At 38.5% G+C, this 21,049-nt stretch overlaps 1 protein-coding gene and 1 long non-coding RNA gene across 24 annotated transcripts in view; one reads left to right on the forward strand and one right to left on the reverse strand.

Moving 5' to 3' along the window:
* LOC148001495 (uncharacterized) overlaps positions 1–21,049 on the reverse strand; it is an 89,666-nt gene that overhangs the window by 37,864 nt on the left and 30,753 nt on the right. For 9 of the 22 annotated variants that reach the window (XR_015637664.1, XR_015637652.1, XR_015637653.1 and 6 more), the window contains one exon: positions 20,444–20,635. The exons of 5 other annotated variants lie outside the window; for them this stretch is intronic. This is a non-coding gene — a long non-coding RNA (uncharacterized LOC148001495). Of the gene's footprint in view, positions 1–20,443; positions 20,636–21,049 lie in introns of those variants that run through there. 8 more of the 22 variants (XR_015637668.1, XR_015637651.1, XR_015637656.1 and 5 more) reach the window with 1 other exon arrangement.
* The window catches only part of Pnpt1 (polyribonucleotide nucleotidyltransferase 1), a 31,191-nt gene continuing 21,689 nt past the window's right edge, over positions 11,548–21,049 (forward strand). The window contains exons 1-11 of one of the 2 annotated variants that reach the window (XM_087583907.1): positions 11,548–11,720; positions 13,601–13,661; positions 14,370–14,444; positions 15,103–15,208; positions 16,032–16,081; positions 17,192–17,255; positions 17,324–17,396; positions 18,230–18,343; positions 18,488–18,674; positions 19,314–19,365; positions 20,046–20,103. In XM_087583907.1, the coding sequence (XP_087440033.1) occupies positions 17,250–17,255; positions 17,324–17,396; positions 18,230–18,343; positions 18,488–18,674; positions 19,314–19,365; positions 20,046–20,103 (490 nt within the window). In that variant the 5' untranslated portion in view covers positions 11,548–11,720; positions 13,601–13,661; positions 14,370–14,444; ... (1 more) ...; positions 16,032–16,081; positions 17,192–17,249. The remainder of the gene's footprint in view (positions 11,721–13,600; positions 13,662–14,369; positions 14,445–15,102; positions 15,209–16,031; positions 16,082–17,191; positions 17,256–17,323; positions 17,397–18,229; positions 18,344–18,487; positions 18,675–19,313; positions 19,366–20,045; positions 20,104–21,049) is intronic. The other variant, NM_001142371.1, reaches the window with a different exon arrangement.

Here is a 21,049-nt window from a genome sequence, read left to right on the forward strand (position 1 = left end):
GGTCGATACAGCTCTGTATTCAAATGCTAAGTACTGCCCCCCAAGATCTGGTTGCTCCCAAAGAGCAGACTTTCATATACACTAAGTTATGTTATATAAATCTTACTCCCCAATGTAAAGCTATTGGTTAAAATAAAGTGGCTAAAAGATTCAACAGGAGACTAAATCCCTCTAAGAGAGAGCAAGAGCTGACTGCAGCCTTAGGCATACAAGTCTGCCATGCGGGCCAGCAACTTCTGAATGCTGTGCCCATTGTGACTGATCTGTCTACAGAGGGCTGTGAGGGCCCTGATCTCCTGGGAGCCTGGGAATATGCCTGCCACACTTTAGAGTCCCCCGGGACTCACCTATCTTGATCAGGAATTAGGGTATCTTTCACAGCCCACCGCCCTACAGGAAACCTTTTGATGCAAATACACACACACACACACACACACACACACACACACACACAGAGAGAGAGAGAGAGAGAGAGAGAGAGAGAGAGAGAGAGAGAGATGCATCATGCTATTGATGTAGTTCAGAGTTCCAATTAAGGCTTCTGCCTTAAATTCTGAAAAGGATGATTGTAAGATTGCACATTTATCAGAAATGATGGCTATCTTAGAGATGCCTTTACAGATTGAAACAGATGATGCTCAGGCATATGTATCCATTAAAATATAACAAAACTTTAGAGATTATGGCATAAAACCTGTTACAGATATAACTTACAATCCTGCAGATCATTATGGAGAGTTCTAGCAAAAATTTTATTAATCATTCCATTCATTTACATCTGAGATGATACTCCACTTCCCAGTTATCCCTCCACAACCCCCATCCCACTTTGAATTTTTTAAAAGTCAATGAAACAAGTGACACAAGTGTTAAGAAACACTGGATTTTAGAAAGGACTGATTTCTAAATAATGTAAATAAAATAAACATATAGAAAGTGAAATCCTAATTCCAGAATGGAAAAAAAGAGATATGTTGTGATGAGGAGGATATTTTGTATTTGTTCCAACAGGAAAAAAAATCTATGTCTTCCACTCAAATTATTGAAAATAAGATTTGACTGGGGAAGACCTACTGAAGATCTTGGCTACAGACTTAGAAAGGGGGAGATTTACTGGCAAGGTTAACAGGACAGGTAATGAATGTACTGATCTTTCTACATGGAAACAGGCCTAAAACTGAGAAATGTATATCTATAGATATTCAATAAATCTTGTTGGCTACAATGTCCTCAGGACTTATCATCCCATTCTTTTGAATAGTATAGATGAAAATTTATATTACAATTTGACTACAATCCAAGCTAATTTATAAAAAAGATGAATTTCCTTCACTTGCTCAAAGAACAAAAAAAGTCTTCCTTAACTGATCTCTGCACCTTGCACATTGGATACATATGCTACTACAGAACTGTATACTATTTGTGAGAGCTTATATGCTTATGGAGAAAACAACCAGAAAAACAACCCTGACAAATTCACCTTTTGAAAATGTGGAAATACTGAAGGATATTGTTCCAACATCCTGCTACAACCCACTGTGCTGTTTCAGTAAAAATCTTGCTTCCATGACAGCTTCAAAGAAAGCTGTTGACCCCAGGTCACCTCAATTCACCCAACCTTACATACTTACCCAGTCAGAACTTCTCTGAAGGCTTAGATTTTTCAAAACCTACTTTAATTAGGGTTCTTAATTGCTTAAACCTCTTCTATCCCATCCACCAGAGGTACTGAAAGAAGATGGTTAATAGGACAAGGAGGATGTGGACCTGTTTAGAAGTAGTTCTTTGGGGGAATTTCCAATCTTCATTGTCAGAATATCCCAAACATCAAACACGAATCAATAGCCACAGTCCAGTTCAGAAGAAACCATGAGGCTCCACCAAATGAGCACAGTTCCACATAAGCAGCAAGAAGCAGCCAGAATATCATGAGAAGTTTGGTGCTTTTCTCTCTACGAAGTCACAACAAGCAAAGACCAGCAAAGCATTGCAAGGAGAACCAATGCAAGAGTGTGTGTCATCAGCGAAGACCAACTAAGTATTTCAAGGTGAACCACTGCAAGAGTGTCCTCTCACTACAGGTAGAATTCTATTTATATTTTTCTAAACAGTATGCACCCTCTCAAGTGTCTGCTCCAGCAAAACATCATAAGACAGCTTCCAGAAAAATACATTTAATCGGGGATTTCTCTCTTTTTCTTTCCTCTATCCTTTCTTTCTTTGGTAAAAAGAAAGGTTAAAAAGAAAAAGAAGGTAATATAGGAATATTATAGCAATTCTATAAAAAAGGGGTAAATTGTTGAATCTATACTCTTCACCCAAAGACATTTTATAGCTAATAATGTTACATTGGTATAGATCTTTGTATATTGATACAAAATTAAGGTTACTTTTGTTACATCATGCTACGTATACATGTTTTCAACTCTTGAAGTATTGTTGGTTCTTAGTAATGTATTATAAGTTCTAGTCCTTTTAAAAGCTGCTATTACAAGTTGTTCAGAATAATTAAGTAACACAAAGTAGTAGTCAATCAAACTTACGGTCATGTTAGATACTAAACTAGTTTACCACAAAATTGTTTCCAAGGTTGAACAGATATCAAATAGTTAGAAACAAAGTTTGACTATTAACATGTACTGTAAGGGGCTAGAGAGATGGCTCAGTGGTTAAGAGCACTGACTGCTCTTCCAGAGGTCCTGAGTTCAAATCCCAGCAACTACATTGTAGCTCACAACTATCTGTAATGAGATCTGATGCCCCCTTCTGGTGTGTCTGAAGACAGCCACAGTGTACAGTGTTCAGTGCATAATAAATAAATCTCTTAAACAAAACATATACTTAGTTAGATGGTCCTCAAACACTTCAGAGACTTACAGAATATGACATTTAAAAATACTTTATCGATTTAAGCTTTTTGGGGGCAATGAGACAGATTTGCTCTTGGCAGTACCCCAATTTCTACTTCAAAGAAGATGATAAGCATCAGAAAACCTCCTTAAGGAGTTTGCTTCAAATGTGGCCATTTACCACTGGGCAAAATCTGCCCTTGCTTCAATGGTACACAGAATGCTGTCTGAAATGGACAAACATGGATGCTGGGAAATTGACTGACAAGCTTTGCAAAGGCAGGGTAGGCTAGCCCTTCATAATTGCTGCTCCACAGAAAACTATGTCAAATATTCTGGGCCAAAAGGCTGAAGATAGATGCTTCAATATTTAAGAAAAATTCTGAGGGAGTTTTCAGGCAGCCAACTTTCTCTGTCATCTCTATAGTTTTAGAAGCTGCTTCCCTACACTTATTGTATACACAAGTAATATTTATTCCTTCTAAGTTCTCTGATGGAGTAGAAGACTACATAGTTGTAGTCTCACAAACTTAAATTGTTTAGCACTTAAAGAGATGTACTAGGTCTAAGAAAATGTTTTAGGTTAGTGATACAAGTTATAATAGAAAATGACTTAGGGAAACTGAACCCGTCACACAGTTCCCTGCACCCAATCCTTTGGGGAAGAAAGCTGGACCCTCAGAAGTGCAGACACTCCTGAGAACTCAGAGAAGTCTACTCTCTGCCCACATTCCCGACCCAAGAGGAAAATTGCCTAGTGCCATCTGTGCCTCCTTCTCTCGGGGACCTAGGAGCAGTCAGGGACAGGACCGATCCGGTTTTTGCCTGCTCCAAGAGCTTAAAGCCAGTCACCAGGAGAGCCTACACACCTGAGAGCAGAGGTAAGACCAACTTTTCTGCTCCAAGTGACCTGCCTGGTGGGTTCAGGACACACAAAGGCAAAAGTCCTCTGGGACAGAGCACTTCTGGTTTCTGACTGTGTCCAGAATTGATCTGATCTAATCCAACAGCTCCTTGCACACAAATCCGATGGGGGAGAGAGCTGAACACCCAGAAGTTCTGACAATCCTGAGACTGCAGGCCAGTCTGCCACTTGTGCCCACCTCTCCCACATCCGTGGCCCAAGAGGAAAATGCATAGTGCCTCTGGATACAGAAATAAAGGATCAGTCAGCAGCAGGAACCTCCACAAATCCCGGGGGGGAGAGAGATGGACCCTCAGAAGTATGGACTCCTGAGAACTCTGAGGAGACTGTTCTCTCTGCACATTCCCAAACCAAGAGGAAATTGCCGAGTGCCTTCTTTGCCCTATGGGCAGAGGGACTTAGGAGCAGTCAGGGGCAGGACCTTCCCAGTTTCAGCCTTCACCAAGAGCTGAATGCCAGTCACCAGAAGCACCTACACACCTGAGAGCAGAGCTCTCTATTCCCATAACTGGCTGAAAGAAAACAGGTCTACAGAAGTGCTGACACACAGACCTACAGGAGTGCCAAGCCACTGTCAGAAACAGCAAGATAAGCTAACACCAGAGACAACCTGATGGCAAGAGGCAAGCTCAGGAACCTAAGCAACAGACACCACCATACTTGGCATCATCAGAGCCCAGCTCTTCCAACAAGCAAACACACCAGAAAAGCAAGATTTACATATAAAATCACATTTTATGATGATGATGGAGGACTTTAAGAAGGACATAATTCCCTTAAAGAAATACAGGACAACAAAAGTAAACAAATAGAAGCCCTTAGAGAGGAAACACAAAAATCCCTTAAAGAATTACAGGAAAACACAACCAAACAGGTGAAAGAATTGAACAAAACCATCCAGGATTTTAAAATGGAAACAGAAAAAAAAGAAAGAAAGAAAACATAAAGAGAGACAATCCTGAAGACAGAAAACCTAGGGAAGAGATCAGGAGACATAGATGCAAGCATCACAAACAATACAAGAGAAAGAAGAGATAATTTCAGGGGCAGAAGATACCATAGAAAACATTGACACAACTGTCAAAGATAATGTAAAACGCAAAAAGGTCCCAGCCCAAAACATCAGGACACAATGAGAAGATCAAACCTAAGGGATAATATGTATAGAAGAGGGTGAAGACTCCCAACTTAAAGGCCCAGTAAATATCTTCAACAAAATTATAAAAGAACATTTCCCTAACCTAAAGAAAGAGATGCCCATAAACAAAAAAGAAGCATACAGAACTCCAAATCAATTGGAGCAGAAAAGAAATTCTTCCTGTCACATAATAGTCAAAACACCAAATGCACAAAACAAAGAATTTTAAAAGCAGTAAGGGAGAAGGTCAAGTAACATATAAAGACAGACCTATTGGAATTACAACAGACTTCTCACCAGAGACTATGAAAGTCAGAAGATCCTGCCAGCACAGGCTACTATATCCAGCAAAACTATCAATTAACATTGATGGAGAAACCAAGTTATTCCATGACAAAACCAAATTTACACAATATCTTTCTACAAATCCAGCCCTACAAAGGATAATAGATGGAAAACTACAACACAGGGAGGGAAACTACAACCCTAGAAAAAGCAAGAAAGTAATCTCCTTGCAACGAAACCAAAAGAAGAGAGACACACAAACATAATTCTACCTCTAACAACAAAAATAACAGGAAGTAACACTCACTATTCCTTAATATCTCTTAACATCAATTAACTCAATTCCCCAGTAAAAAGACATAGATTAACAGACTAAATACATAAACAGGACCCAGCATTTTGCTGCATATAGGAAACACAACCTCAGAGAAAAAGACAAACACTACCTCAGATTAAAAGGCTGGAAAACAACTTCCCAAGCAAATGTTCTGAAGAAACATGCTGGAGTAGCCATTCTAATATTGAATAAAATCAAAAGTCATAAAAAAAAGATAAGGAAGGTCACTTCATATTCATCAAAGGAAAAATCCACCAAAATGAACTCTCAATCCTAAATATCTATGCTCCAAAGGCAAGGGCACTATATTTATAAAAGAAACCTTATTAAAGCTCAAATCACACATTGTACCTCACACAGCAATAGTAGGAGATTTCAACACCCAACTCTCATCAATGGACAGATCATTGAAACAGAAATTAAACAGAGACATAGAGAAACTAACACAAGTTATGACCAAATGCACTTAACAGATATTTATAGAACATTTCATCCTAAAACAAAAGGATACACCTTCTTCTCACCACCTCATGGTACCTTCTCCAAAATTGACCATATAATCGATCACAAAACAGGCCTCAACAGATACAGGAAGATTGAAATAATCCCATGCATCATATCAGATCATCACGGACTAAGGCTGGTCTTCAATAACAACAAAAATAACAGAAAGCCCACATATAAATAGAAGTTGAACAACGCTCTACTCAATGATAACCTAGTAAAGGAAGAAATAAAGAAATAAATTAAAAACTTCTTAGAATTTAATTAAAATGAAGGTACAACATACCCAAACTTATGGGACACAATGAAAGAAGTGCTAAGAGGAAAACTCATAGCTCTGAGTGCCTGCAGAAAGAAACAGGAGAGACCATACATCAGCAGCTTGACAGCACACCTAAAAGCTCTAGAACAAAAAGAAGCAAATACACCCAAGAGGAGTAGAAGGCAGAAAATAATCAAACTCAGGGCTGAAATCAACCAAGTAGAAACAAAAAGGACTGTACAAAGAATCAACAAAACCAGGAGCTGGTTCTATTTAGAAAATTAACAAGATAGATAAATCCTTAGCCAGACTAACCAGAGGGCACAGAGAGTGTGTATGAATTAGCAAAATCAGAAAGGAAAAGGGAGACATAACAACAGAATCTGAAGAAATTTTAAAAAATCATCAGATCCTACTACAAAAGCCTATATTCAACAAAACTGGAAAGTCTGGAGGAAATGGACAATTTTCTAGACAAATAGCAGGTAACAAAGTTAAATCAGGAACAAATAAACCATCTAAACAACCCCATAACTCCTAAAGAAATAGAAGCAGTTATTAATAGTCTCCCAACCAAAAAGAGCCCAGGTCCAGATAGGTTCAGTGCAGAATTCTATCATGCCTTTGTAGAAGACCTCATACCAATACTGTCCAAACTGTTCCACAAAATAAAAACAGACAGACCACTACTAAATTCCTTCTATGAAGCCACAATTACTCTTATACTGAAACCACACAAAGACCCAACAAAGAAAGAGAACTTCAGACCAATTTCCCTTATGAATATTGGCGCAAAAATACTCAATAAAATCCTTGCAAACCAAATCCAAGAACACATCAAAAACAATCATCCATCATGACCAAGTATGCTTCATCCCAGGGATGCAGGGGTAGTCTAATAAATGAAATCTATCAATGTAATCCACTATATAAACAAACTCAAAGATAAGAAGCACATGATCATATCATTAGATGCTGAGAAAGCATTTGACAAAGTTCAACACCCCTTCATGATAAAAGTCCTGTAAAGATCAGGAATTCAAGGCCCATACCTAAGCACAGTAAAAGCAATATACAGCAAACCAGTAGCTAACATTAAAATAAATGGAGAGAAACTTGAAGAAATCCCTCTACATCAGGGACTAGACAAGGCTGCCCACTTTCTCACTACCTAGTCAATATAGTACTAACCAGAGAAATTAGAAAACAAAAAGAGGTCAACAGGATACAAATTGGAAAGGAAGAAGTCAAAATATCACTATTTGCAAATGATTGATACTATACTTAAGTGACCCTAAAAATTCTACTCCTACAGCAGCTGATAAACCACTTGAGCAAAGTGGCTGAATATAAAATTAACAAATCAGCAGTCTTCCTCTATTCAAAAGATAAACAGGCTGAGAAAGAAATTAGGGGAAATAATATAAAAAAATATACCTTGGGATGACTCTAACCAAGCAAGTGAAAGATCTGTATGACAAGAACTTCAAGTCTCTGAAGAAAGAAATTGAAGATTTCAGAAGATAGAAAGATCTCCCATGCTCATGGACTGGCAGGATTAATATAATAAAAATGGTAATCTTGCTGAAAGCAATCTACAGATTCAATGCAATCCCCTTCAAAATTCCAACTCAATTCTTCACAGAGTTAGAATGAACAATTCGGGGTTGGGGATTTAGCTCAGTGGTAGAGCGCTTGCCTAGGAAGCGCAAGGCCCTGGGTTCGATCCCCAGCTCCGGAAAAAAAAAAAGAACCAAAAAAAAAAAAAAAAAAAAAAAAAAGAATGAACAATTCATTTGGAATAACAAAAAGCCCAGGAGAGCAAAAAATATTCTCAACAACAAAATAACTTCTGGGGGTATCGCCATCCCTGACCTCAAGCTGTATTACAGAGTGATAGTGATAGAAATTGCATAGTATTGGTACCAAGACAGGCAGGTAGATCAATGGAATAGAATTCAAGACCCAGAAATGAACTGACACTTAATCTTTGATAAAGGAGCTAAAACCATCCAATGGAAAAAAGACTGCATTTTCAACAAATGGTGCTGGTTCAACTGGAGGCCAGCACATAGAAGAATGCAAATCAATCCATTCTTATCTCCTTATACAAAGCTCAATCCAAGTGAATCAAAGACCTCCACATAAAACCAGATTCACTGAAACTAATAGAAAAAAAAGTGGGGAAGAGTCTCAAACGCATAGGCACTGGGGAAATTTTCCTGAATAAAACAACAATGGCTTATGCTCTAAGATTGACAAATGGGAACTCATAAAATTCTGTAAAGGCAAAGGACACTGTCATTAGGACAAAACAGCAAGCAACAGATTGGGAAAAGATCTTTACCAATCCTACTTCGGATAGAGAGCTAATATTCAATATATACAAAGAATTCAAAAGGTTAGACTCCAGAAAACCAAATAATCCTATTAAAAATAGGGTACAGAGCTAAAAACATTCTCAACTGAAGAATATCAAATGTCTGAGAAGCACCTAAAGAAATGTTCAACATCCTTAATCATCAGGGAAATGCAAATAAAAACAACCCTGAGATTCCCGATTCCACCTCACACTATTCAGAATAGCTAAGATAAAAAACTTAGGAACAGTAGATGCTGGCAAAGATGTGGAGAAAGAGGAACATTTCTCTATTGTTGGTGGGTTTGCAAGCTGGTACAACCACTGGCAGTTCCTCAGAAAATTAGACATAGGACTACCTGAGGACCCAGCTACACCACTCCATTACATCTACCTGAAAGATGCACTAACATATAAGAAGGACACGTGCTCCACTATATTCATAGCAGCTTTATTCATAATAGCCAGAAGCTGGAAAGAACCCATTCTTCCCATTCTTCCACAGAGGAATGAATACAGAAATACTCAGGTATAAAAAACAGTGTATTCACGAAATTCTTAGGCAAATGGGTGGAACTAGAAAATATCATCCTGAGTGAGGTAACCCAGTCATAAAAGAACACAGCTGGTATGAACTCACTGATAAGTGGATATTAGCCCAAAAGCTTGGAATACCTAAGATACCATTCATAGACCACATGAAGGTCAATAAGAAGACAGACCAAATTTTGGATGCTTCAGTCCTTCTTAGACAGGGAAACAAAATACTCATGGGAAGAAATACAGGGACAATGAGCGGAGCAGACACTGAAGGAAAAGCCATCCAGAGACTACCCCACCTGGGGATCCATACCACAGGCCGCCACCAAACCCATACAATATTGCTGATGCCAAGAAGTACTTGCTGACAGGAGGCTGATATGGATGTCTCCTGAGAAGCTCTGTCAGATCCTTACTGATACATATTAATATATTTGCAGTTGACCATCAGTTTGAGCAGGGGAATCCCAATGGAGGAGTTAGAAAAAGGACTGAAGGAGCTAAAGAGGTTTGCAACCCCTAATATCAACCATTCAGATGCCCCAGAGCTCTCAGAGACTAACAGTATACATGGAGGGACCCATGGCTCCAGTCTCATATGTAGCAGAGGATGGCATTGTCTGTCATCAATGGGAAGAGAAGCCTTTGGTCCTGTGAAGCCTCATTTCCCCAGAATAGGAAATGCCAGAGTGTTGTGATGGATGTGAGCAGGTGGGAGAGGGAGCATCCTCATAGAAGCAGTGAGAGGGGGAATCAGAGAGGGGGAAACCAGGAAAGGGGATAACATTTGAAATGTAAATACATAAACTACCCAGTAAGAAAAGAAGTAAAAGAGGTAAAATTTCAGTTATCAGGCAGGGGGGTCACAGGGACACATGAAGGGGAGGAAGATGAAGGAGAATGAAGGAGGAAGCAGATGAAGAGAACAGGAGATCTCCATTCTATGTGATGGACATGTTTGCATGCCTGAATGAACTGTATTTTACCACTCCTCGACTGCTGGAGCAGAAGTAACCAGAAGGAGATTCAAACAGAAAATATTTGGGGAGTGAAGCTAGGAATTAACAGTCTAGCATATAAAAAAAACATAGATTGGGGTAATCCCCCAGTAATTGTGCAAGACCTTATTAAATAATTTATAGGATTCTGACTGGGTTGTTCCAGGGCTACCCGGGACTTATTACTAATGAATAAAGTTTATTAAAATCCATTTACATTCATGAAATTCTCAAAAAATAAAATTTTAAAGTTAAAAAAAAGAATTAGGGCTGGAGGGATGGCTCAGCGGTTAAGAGCACCCGACTACTCTTCCAAAGGTCCTGAGTTCAATTCCCAGCAACCACATGGTGGCTCACAACCATCTGTAAAGAGATCCGATGCCCTCTTCTGGTGTATCTGAAGACAGCTACAGTGTACTTATATATAATAAATGAATAAATCTTTTAAAAAAAAAGAATTATAGTTCTCTGGGTTTTGTTTTCTTTCTTTTCTTTTCTTTTTTCCCCTCTGATTTCTCATTTGTGCCTCCCCAGTTATCAGACCCAACCAAAATCAAGAAGACCAGGGAGCTGGAGTGTTGTACCTCATAAAGGAGGAAGGGTGGCAAATGCACCGGGGAAATCAGACTTTGAAATACTCAGCACAGAGTTTCCTAGATTGCTTGCATTCAGACTGGCTCTATTTTCGTGTGTGTGTGTGTGTGTGTGTGTGTGTGTGTGTGTGTGTGTGTGTGTGTGTGTGTGTGTGTACACGTGTACGAATGTATGGAGGCCAGAAATTAAAGTAAGGTGTCTTGCTTGATTGCATACCACTTATATATTGAGGTAGGAGCCCTCAGGAAAGTCTAACAAGCCAGGTTGACTCATGAGTTCATTCTCAGCCTCTGAATGCTGGAATTACAGGTGGCTGCTACTAGGGGCATGCCCTTCCATAGGCACAATCCTAGATCTTTAGGTAAGAGCCAAATAATCATGGGTTGTTCAATATTTATTTACTGTTATATATTTATTAAACACGTTGTTCTAAGACTGTCTTTTAAACAGTGATCACACACACACACACACACACACACACACACACACACACACGGCCGGAGGGGCGATATTACTTAAAGGGCTTTCTTTAAATCTATAAAATCTATACAATTTAAGGGAGTATTTATTTTTCACTGATAAGAGCAGGAAAAAGCTGACTGAAAAACGCATTCTGGTGGTTTGACCCTCTCGCGTCTACGTAGGAAGCCTGCTAGGATTGCTTTCCCGGCAGTTTTCAGGTTCCACGGAAACGAAACCGCGTCCGGCTCCGCCCACCTGCGGGCTGGCCAATGAGGCACCGCCCGGGCGGTCCGCGCTCTGGGTGTCATGGCGGCTTGCAGGCCGTGCTGCTTGTGCCTGTGTCTCCGACCGCTGAGCTGCGGTCCCCTCGGCCGGCCAAGGCGGCATCGTGCACTCAGCTATTTGCAGGTGCGAGCGCTGTGGAGCGGCACCCGGTCCAGAGCAGTGACTGTGGACTTGGGACACAGGTGAGGAACCGTGTGAGCTCCCGGACTTTTCACGCAGTGTCCTGTTCAGGAAGCCCTGGTAGCCAAAAGTCCCCCGGGTAGGAATCCAGCAGCCTAAGTCTCTTTTAACCTCTCTTCTCCAAACCTAAGGTCGAGATTTCCTTTTCCAGATTTAAAGTCTATCTCCCTGGGCCCTCTCCCTTCCCACGCTAGCCGCTGCCCTTTGCCTCGTATCTTCCTCCTGGCCCTGCAGTGAACTTCCTGAGTCCTATTCTGCCTGTGCCCCTGACGTCCTTTCTCTGTATCTTCCGAGACCTCGAGCTCAGTTGTAAGAAACGTACCACGACCACCTCTAGGTAATGCGCTGTCAGTCCGCGACCCAGCTCCACTGATGGACAGAACCGAGACCAGTGTGAGCCGGAGTTGACCCTGTCTTTTTGTTGAATGCCATTTATAAGATGCACATAGTCCTGTTAAACCTGTAGTGTAGATACAGTTACCGTCCAACAAAAGGTCAAAAACGTAAATTTTTCAGTTATCAAAACAGGGGGTGGGAGATGAATATTTAAATAATTTTTTTAAAAAAATAAAAAGCTTTTCCCTGAAGCTCTACTTTGTGTGGCAGGCAGGCTGCTGCCTGTGTCCTTCCTTGGCATCTCTTTACTCTTACCATCACTGTTCTGCTTGCTCATTGTATCAGTCTTCTTATTTATGTTCATGGAGTATTTAGTTAGGTAGGCATTCACTCACATGGTTTGGCATATGGGAACTTCAAAACTCTTCCACTTATTTCCAAGTGCCCACTCCAAACCAGAGGCTACTATGCAGAATGGGTCATCTATGTATTTGGAGATATTTTATACATATAATGTTGAAAAGTAAATTGTTATAAGGCAAAGTGAACAGCAAAAAGAAAACTCATAAATATAATAGCTTCCTTGGAATAATCAAAATTACATGCCCCCCCCCCACCCCAGACAAATCTGTCTGCCTTTTTGCATGCATTATCAGAATTCATTGGATAACAATAGATTCACACACTAACAATGTAATTTGCCAGGTAGTTCCATCACTAGTGGTGTTGCTAGATGTCTTTCTATGGGGTCCGGGTGAGGGTGTCATTCTCATTGCTTGGCTGTGTTTGAGGAGTTCTTCTACCCTTTTCATATATCCACGTGTTCACATTATGTTCCCAATATATTTGATAAGTTTAGAGGTCATACCTTTTTACTTTTAGAATTTAGGTATTTATATATCCGTGCCTTGTGGGTGGTTCTAGACAGGAGCTGGTGTACACTTGCAGAACACACATCTTGCCTCTGTATTTGGCCTTTAGATGTCATAGCTAAAAAGACATTGTCTAGTCTGAGTTTATGAAGATTTACTTCTCTTTCCCCCCCCCCAAGAGTTTTATTTTATTTTATTGCTCTAAAAGGAATAGTATCTATTTTGAGTTTTTTTGTGTGGAGTATGTGACCATCTCAACATCTTTGACTGAAAAAGACTGGTTTTTCCACCATTAAATTGTCATGACAGCACTGTTGAGCATGAAAGTCTTTATTGTTGTTATTAAGTTTTTAAGCTTCAAAATGTTATTCATCAGAAGATGGTCTTTATTAATTTTAACAATTGTTTTAACAGGGAAGAAGAGAAGAGTTTGTGTATTAGGTTTATACAGATGCATTACCTTGGTTCCAATCATCTTTAAGCTCTTAAATATCTATGCTTTTGATGATCACAACTCCAACTTACTTTTTTTTCCTGATTATTGGGACCCTTTCATTCTGGTGTTTTGTTGTTCTTTTGTTTTGTTTTGTTTTCCCCTAGATTCTCCAGTTACTTTTACTAAGCAAAGCCTTGTACTGGTGTCATTTTATATTTTAAAAATTCTTTTTAAACAGAAAATTAGAAATATCCTCTGGAAAACTGGCAAGATTTGCTGATGGCTGTGCTGTGGTACAGGTAGGAAACCAGTCTTTGCTTTATTCATGGTGACTGGGTATCTTTGTAGCATCATAAGTCATCATTGTGGTACTGGGCGCTAGTTCAGACACTACTAAGAATATTTCTAGTGTCAGAACCATGCTAGGCCATCAAAGTCAGTGTTGTGTATATTAAATGACACTTAAATTCTCTTCCAAATTCTGTGGGCTATATTGTAGTCTGTTAAAATCCATTATGCTTTTTCTAGAAAAAGTGTTCTCACTATTATTTTAATTCTTAAAAATTTTTCTTTATAGTCTAAATTTCTTCTTAAAGAGTGAAAAATATGATTCAGTTTGTTGATGTGACTAAGCTGTTAGCCATTTCTTCATGTGAAAACATCAGTGAATATTCTAATACTGACCTTGGTCAGATAGAAAGGATCAAGACTGGACTAGTTGTGGTCACATGAAATGAGAGATCTTTCGTTGAGCCTGGCTTAGTAGTATAAGCATTTAAACCCAGTGCCCTGGACCTCTGTGGGTAGAAGTAGATATCTGTGAGTTTGAGGTCAGCATAGTGAATTTCAGGCCAACCAGGGCTACATAATGAGACATTATTGAGAGACAGACAGAGAAATATCTTCCATTGAGTTTATTTGGTGTGGGGATTCATTCAATTACTGTTTATACTTTAATGTCTGATTTCAAAGAAATTTACTGGTATTTTTGTATATGTTCAATCAAGTCAGGTGATACTGCAGTAATGGTCACAGCGGTCAGCAAAACAAAACCTTCACCTTCCCAATTCATGCCATTGGTGGTAAGTATTTGCTTGTTTATATGAGCCTCTAGAATGGTATATGTGTAGAATGTATAGTACCCTGTTCAAGTGTCTGAAGTTAAAATTAAACTGTACAAGAAGGGAATGCCCTTAGATGTTTGAGAGAGACTGCATGTCAGTTAAGAGACTGGAGTGATTGCTGTGAGTGAGCTTACTTGAGAACATCCAGCTTGATGAGGTCGGAGGGAGTCAGGAATACTGCACTGTGGTGTTAGGGAAGCAATTCATTCACTGTTTTTGTAGGGCTTCTTCCAGTTTGGGTCTGCAACTGTAATTCACTCTGATTTTTGTGTCTTTCTAATATGATAAGCAGAAGGCAATTAAGTCTCACAGTCTAAACCAGAGGAAGGGGCACTATTTGACTTGGTTAAGGTAAGCTACTGCAGAAAGTAGTGAGGTTAGGCAGTCATCTGACTGTTACATGAAAGAAAGGCCTTTTTTCATGAGTTGAAGTACTCTGTATATTTTTCTTCCTGTGAGGGTTTTAAGAGAATACTAAAAGCAAATAAAATATTATGTACATGCAGTCTAGAATATGTTGTTAGTAACCTCAGGAAAATTAATACTTACATAGCTGTTCTTGGGATATACTTAAAAAGGGAATTGTGTTAACCTTAATTCTTCTTTGCTACTTCAGGTAGACTACAGACAGAAGGCTGCTGCAGCAGGTAGAATCCCCACAAACTACCTTAGAAGAGAGATTGGCTCTTCTGACAAAGAGATTCTTACAAGTCGAGTAATAGGTAAGCTCTTAGCAGAGGTGCTCACCTCACTTCTCTCTGTTCTACAGTCTGCTCAGCTATCTTGCATTGTATGACTTTTACCAGATATTACTTACTATCAGTTCCCTCACTCAGATGTATGCTTCATTAGAGGGAAAAACTTGTTTTGTCACTGCCAAATCCCAATTCCTAGTATAGCTTGGTGCAGAGGCAGTCAGTGAACACTGGCTTATGCAGTGAATCTGCAGTGTGTGAATCCATGCTCATGCCTGTTCCTGTTTAATCTTTTGTTGTTAGGTTTTGTTTTTCTGTTTTCATTTTTATGTTCAACTTAGTAACTCCTAAAAATTGTATTTCTCAGCTATTACAGTATATCTATCATCTCCTAAGGAGAAGCAGGATGAGGAGGAGGGGGAGGGAGAGGTGGTGGTGGTGAAACCCAGAGCTATTCACATGATCGGCAAACAGTGTTCTACTAGGTTATATCACCAGCCAATCTTCCAAATCTTTGACATCTGCAAATGTTGTGGGATCGTTTGTAGTTTATAGCTTTTTCTATGCAGTAATTGCTAGCTTGTATATATTTATTTGTATTCCTCAGTCACAGTAAACCAAAGAAATATGTTCTTTTCATCTGCTGTTAGTCTTGAGTCTCTTCCTTGATTTTATTTTAGGTAATGGTCTATATTAATGAAGGTACTGATGTTTATCAATGCTTTTCTTAACACTTGGTCTTTTTGTTTGTGTCTGTGACATATTCAAGAGCTATTTTATTATTTCAATAGATTTTTGTTCTAAAGTGGCTCTGCCAGGACCATTTAATATCTTTGTCTTCTTTTGACAGATCGTTCAATTCGACCTCTCTTTCCTGCTGGCTATTTTTATGATACTCAGGTAAAATCTGCTTTGTTTCTTACCAGATATTATATTTTTACAATTCTTCCTAGAGAAAGCTGTATAAAGAATTCTGAAGGTCTTATGCATTCCTTTTAAGTCATTTTAAAAGGCAGTACTTTGCAAAAGCATGTACTTGGATGCATTTTGACCTGACACCTGAATTATGAATAGGAGTAAGTGATGGGTGGGAACTCTCTAGGAAGTCTGATGAGAATCTAAACAGAAGTATGTTAAGAAATAAATGACAGTACTCAACTAGTGTGATAGTCGTGTATAGCCAGATTAGGTGTCTGGGCTTTGTAGGTCAAGTTTATAACAGCCCACTAAGACAATTAACATAACTAATAGTTTTGATTCGGTAAACAAGATCTAAATCTCTATAGCTCTGGCTGGCTTTGAATTCTGTGCCTACCCTAGGCTAGCCTCAAACTCATGGCAGTCTGTCTGCCTTTGCCTTTCAAGTGCTGAGATTACAGCAGTGAGCCATCATGACCAGCTTGTCACACTAATTTCTATACCATGTTTATTTCTAGCCCTTCTAACTTCTATGGCAATCATATGCTTTAGTTAGGCATACTTAGGTAACCATTTTACTTAACTGCACTAAGTCATCAATATACCTTTGAGAGGATATCAGAGCCTCAAGAAAATTGTTCTTTAAGAATTTTAAAAAGAAAGAAATTTAGCATAGGTACATCTTTGTGATGTAAACTGATAATACAAATACATAGCTGACATTTACAGGATTTGTATAGCATACTGCGTTTTAGTTCTCACATTACCCCTTAGGAAAATGCTGTATTTTTTTCTCTCTAAAGGTCTTCACAGAACTGGGGCTGTAGCTTGGTAGTAAAAGCCCTGGGTTCAACAATGCCTGGTAGCCACACATACCATATACCCTTTAAAAAAAAAAGGAGGAAACTCAAGTTTTAAATGCCTAGTGTCAAAGATTTAGTAAAATGATAGCCAACTCTAAGGGATTTGGATATTGAGCATATGGGTATTATATTTTAAGCTAAGTTTCAATTTAAATTATAATCTTGCAACATCAGGGGCCTTTTGTTGTTGTTGTTGTCTATATGTCTAGTTTGTCTCCTTTATTACTAGGTTCTCTGTAATCTGCTAGCAGTAGATGGCATCAATGAACCTGATATCTTAGCAATTAATGGCGGTAAGTACACCACCAACTAAAATGATCGCTGCTGATTTTTTTAAAGCAATAAAATATTGTAATTTCAGCTTTTTATTTTTCTCCTTTTTAAAGCTTCTGCAGCTCTCTCCTTATCAGATATCCCTTGGAATGGACCTGTTGGTAAGTTACAGTTTGAAATTATGAACCACTGTTCTTTCAGGAACAATGAAGATGTCATTGGTGCTGATTTATTACTTCTAAGATTTCTTGCAGGTCTTTCAGGCATTTTCATCCTTGAATTGGGTTTGTTACCAGTAATCCTATTACAATGTTAACTGATTTTATAGTTCTACATTTCTTGCTCCATTTCTGTCTTTCATTCTTTACAGTGGAGAATTACCAGAGTATATACTCTTTCAATATAAAACCAGCACGTTTGTAACTTATAAATCTTGTAAGTTGCAGCCATATAGTCTGCAAATGATTAGTATTTGTAATTAGGAAGTGTCCTTAGTGCTAGCAGTTGGGTTAAGCACAATGGGAAAAGGCTATCTGAGTACTAGCAATAGAAAGATTAGAGAGGCTCTTGCTAAAGCATGAATAAGGGAAAAAGACTAGTACTTATTTACAAACAGTAATACTGTAATGACATAGACAAGGAACTTAGAAAATGATACAGAAGGGCAGGTTGTCAAGTAGGGCTTCTCAGAGTAGTCAGTGTGTAAGTGGAACATTAGTGGGAGGGGTGTAAGCATTTGCTTCCGACAGAATAGTCTGGATATAGGGCAGAGCAAGAGCATAATCAAACATGTGTGCAAGTGGTTGACTTGCATATTCAGGGCATGCCATTACGCCCACAAAGTAGGGTGGGATAGGTTGTCTGCTGGATCTTAACCGTGGGAGAAGGAGAAATTTCATTTGTTTGTCAGAAAGACAATGGTTTGAAGCCAGTATTAGAATAATACTGTGAATGCTGCAAGTTTTAATTAAACAGTTGCCAACATATGTTTTAGGGGCAGTACGAATAGGAATGATCGATGGAGAATGTGTCGTTAACCCAACAAGGAAAGAAATGTCTTCTAGCACCTTAAATTTAGTAGTTGCTGGAGCACCTAAAAGCCAAATTGGTAAGTAATTTAAATATATTAATTCTGGATTTACCTTGCAAGTTCTACTTTCTTCTTCTGTTATTTGTGTCTTTGATTTTCATTTTTAAAATATTATATTGGTGAAAGATTCTAAAATAATAACCTTTTCCTTTCTCTAACTAGTTATGTTGGAAGCCTCTGCAGAAAACATTTTACAGCAGGACTTTTGCCATGCTATCAAAGTCGGGGTGAAGTATACGCAGCAGATAATTCAGAGCATCCAGCAGTTGGTAAAAGAAATCGGTGTTGCCAAGAGGACACCCCAGAAGATATTTACTCCTTCTGCAGAGATTGTGAAATACACGCATACGTAAGCACACCTGTGCACACGGGTGTAGTCACTGGGCTCCAGTTCCTCTAAGAAAATGCACCTGGTATTGCTTCACATGCAGCGCTTTCCTGCTTTAAGTCATTACCATAAATATCTATCTGATGCATATAGGAGAGCACAGGTCAGTTACAGCATAAACCTGGTCCAAGATAAAAGTTTAAATCTTAAATGAAGAGACATTTGTTGTTTAAAAATCAGATCCTTCATTTCTCCATATCTAGAGAAAAAAGAATAAAACATGGTATTTGAGTATCTCAGAAACTGTTGGATTTCTCAAAAAGAAATAGGTTTGAACCAACCTTACACCCAGTGCTTAGATGGTCACTAGCATTGCTTAGAACAAACAGAGGCACTGAGCAAATATGAGTGAATCTAAGTTAGAACTAAATGAGCAATGAAGAGGAAGGGGAGCACAGTGTCATGTGACTGATTTGCCAGGAAGGTGGAAAGAAAGCTGTTCTGTGTAATATTAAGCACATTAGCAGTGACATGCAACAACATTTGATCTTTGTGTAGTGCTTATTTAATTTGTAGTTCATTGCTATTTAATAATGTTTCAGTTATAAAAACTTCATAATTCAAATATTATTTTGTTAACATTTATTTTATACTTAATAGAATCGCCATGGAGAAACTCTATGCAGTTTTTACAGATTATGAACATGATAAAGTAGGTATACCTTAGGTTTTAAGATTACTTTTGTTGAACTCATAAAATTTTGCTTGTGCTATTAGTCCTATGGGGGTGGGTGGGTAGGTTGGGGGAGGAGGGATGGGGTTGGGGGAATGGAGTGGAAAACTTGGGAAGCGGGGAAAGGAAAGGGGAACAACTTTTGGAATGTAAATAAAATAATTTCATAAAGATTTAAAAAATAAAGATAAATATCACTATGAAAAACCAACAAGCAAATCTCTCTGGCCATGCCTGAGGATCTTGGTCAGCAGTAGATCAGTTGTCCAGCATTCATGAAGCCCTTTGGTAGATTGGCAGCACTGCAGTAAATAAATAAATCTCTAACAAAATGCTAAATAAGGCAGTTCTCTTTTAAGAGCTCACACCCATATTCCCATATGCATCTTGCCTTCTTTCTGATGCCTTTCTTCTTGTTAACCGTAATCTCTTACCTCCAACTGTACTTTTCTTTAGAAAGCTAAGTCAATGCCTACTTGTTTGCTATTTTTTTTGTTTATACACATTTTAAGGAAATGTGCAAATACTTATTTGAACTAGTTAAATCAGGTTTTAATCTTTCAGGAATGTTGTTTTTTATTCTTACAGTGTATTATCATGTACATACAAAACAGAAATGTGAATGTCATGTTTATACTCTAATGTCAATGCTGTTTTAGGTTTCCAGGGATGAAGCTGTTAACAAGATAAGATTAGATACAGAGGAACATCTAAAGGGTAAATCCTATTTCATTTTTAAAGATATTAAAGATTTGTTTTTTAAATACAGATTTATTTTCAAATTTCAGTGGTAAGATCTTGAAAAACTCAGTTATTCTCATAGTTCCTCAGCTTTATCTTAAATTTATAATGCTAGATCATGAGGTGATGGTCACATTATCTTCTAGAAGTATAGTTAACACTTTGCTTGAGTAGGCACCTAGGAAAGAATTAATGTACAATGTTCCTCTCTCATTTGCATCAGAATCTTAAGGTGCTAGTCCTATAGCCTGTCATTTAAAAATCTAAAAATACTCTTTAAAATTCCTGAGTCAAAAAATGAAGCAGCAGCCAGGCCTTGTTGCACACATATTTTTAATCCCAACACCCAGGAGACAAAGGCAGGAGGTTCTCTGATTCTTCCATGTTGGCTTGGTCTACATTCCAGAATAATCAGGGTTCTGTAAGAAGACATTCCAGTGGTTGAGGGTATAGTTCAGTGGTAGAGTGTTTGCACACCATGCATGAGGTCTATGTGCAATCTCTAGTACTAGAAACAAAAAACATTTACAACAAATTCTTGAGTCTATTATCTTGATATTATAATACCAGTAATACCTGGCTCACGGAGATAAGATGAGTTAAGTCATTTAATCTGTGCCTCACACAGTCATCATTCAGGTGATGCTACTGTTGTTATTAACATTGTCTGGAAGCACTAGGGGTAGATTGTTAGAGTAACTCCACATAATCACTAAGCAGAGTATCTTACTTCATAATGTCATTCTTGTAACAACTTGAGTATGAGGAAAGCTTCTTGTTAATCTTTCCAACAGTAAAGTGCCCTCCTGTGGGAAGGTTTATCAGATTTTAAAATAAAAATCCTTGTGCTGCATTTAATGCCATCACCTGTAATTGCCTCTAAAATAGTTTAGGCTTTGTCTATCCCTCTTACTAAGAGCTT

This window comes from Rattus norvegicus, chromosome 14, assembly GCF_021556685.1.
Source record: "Rattus norvegicus strain SHRSP/BbbUtx chromosome 14, alternate assembly SHRSP_T2T, whole genome shotgun sequence".
NCBI lineage: Eukaryota > Metazoa > Chordata > Mammalia > Rodentia > Muridae > Rattus > Rattus norvegicus.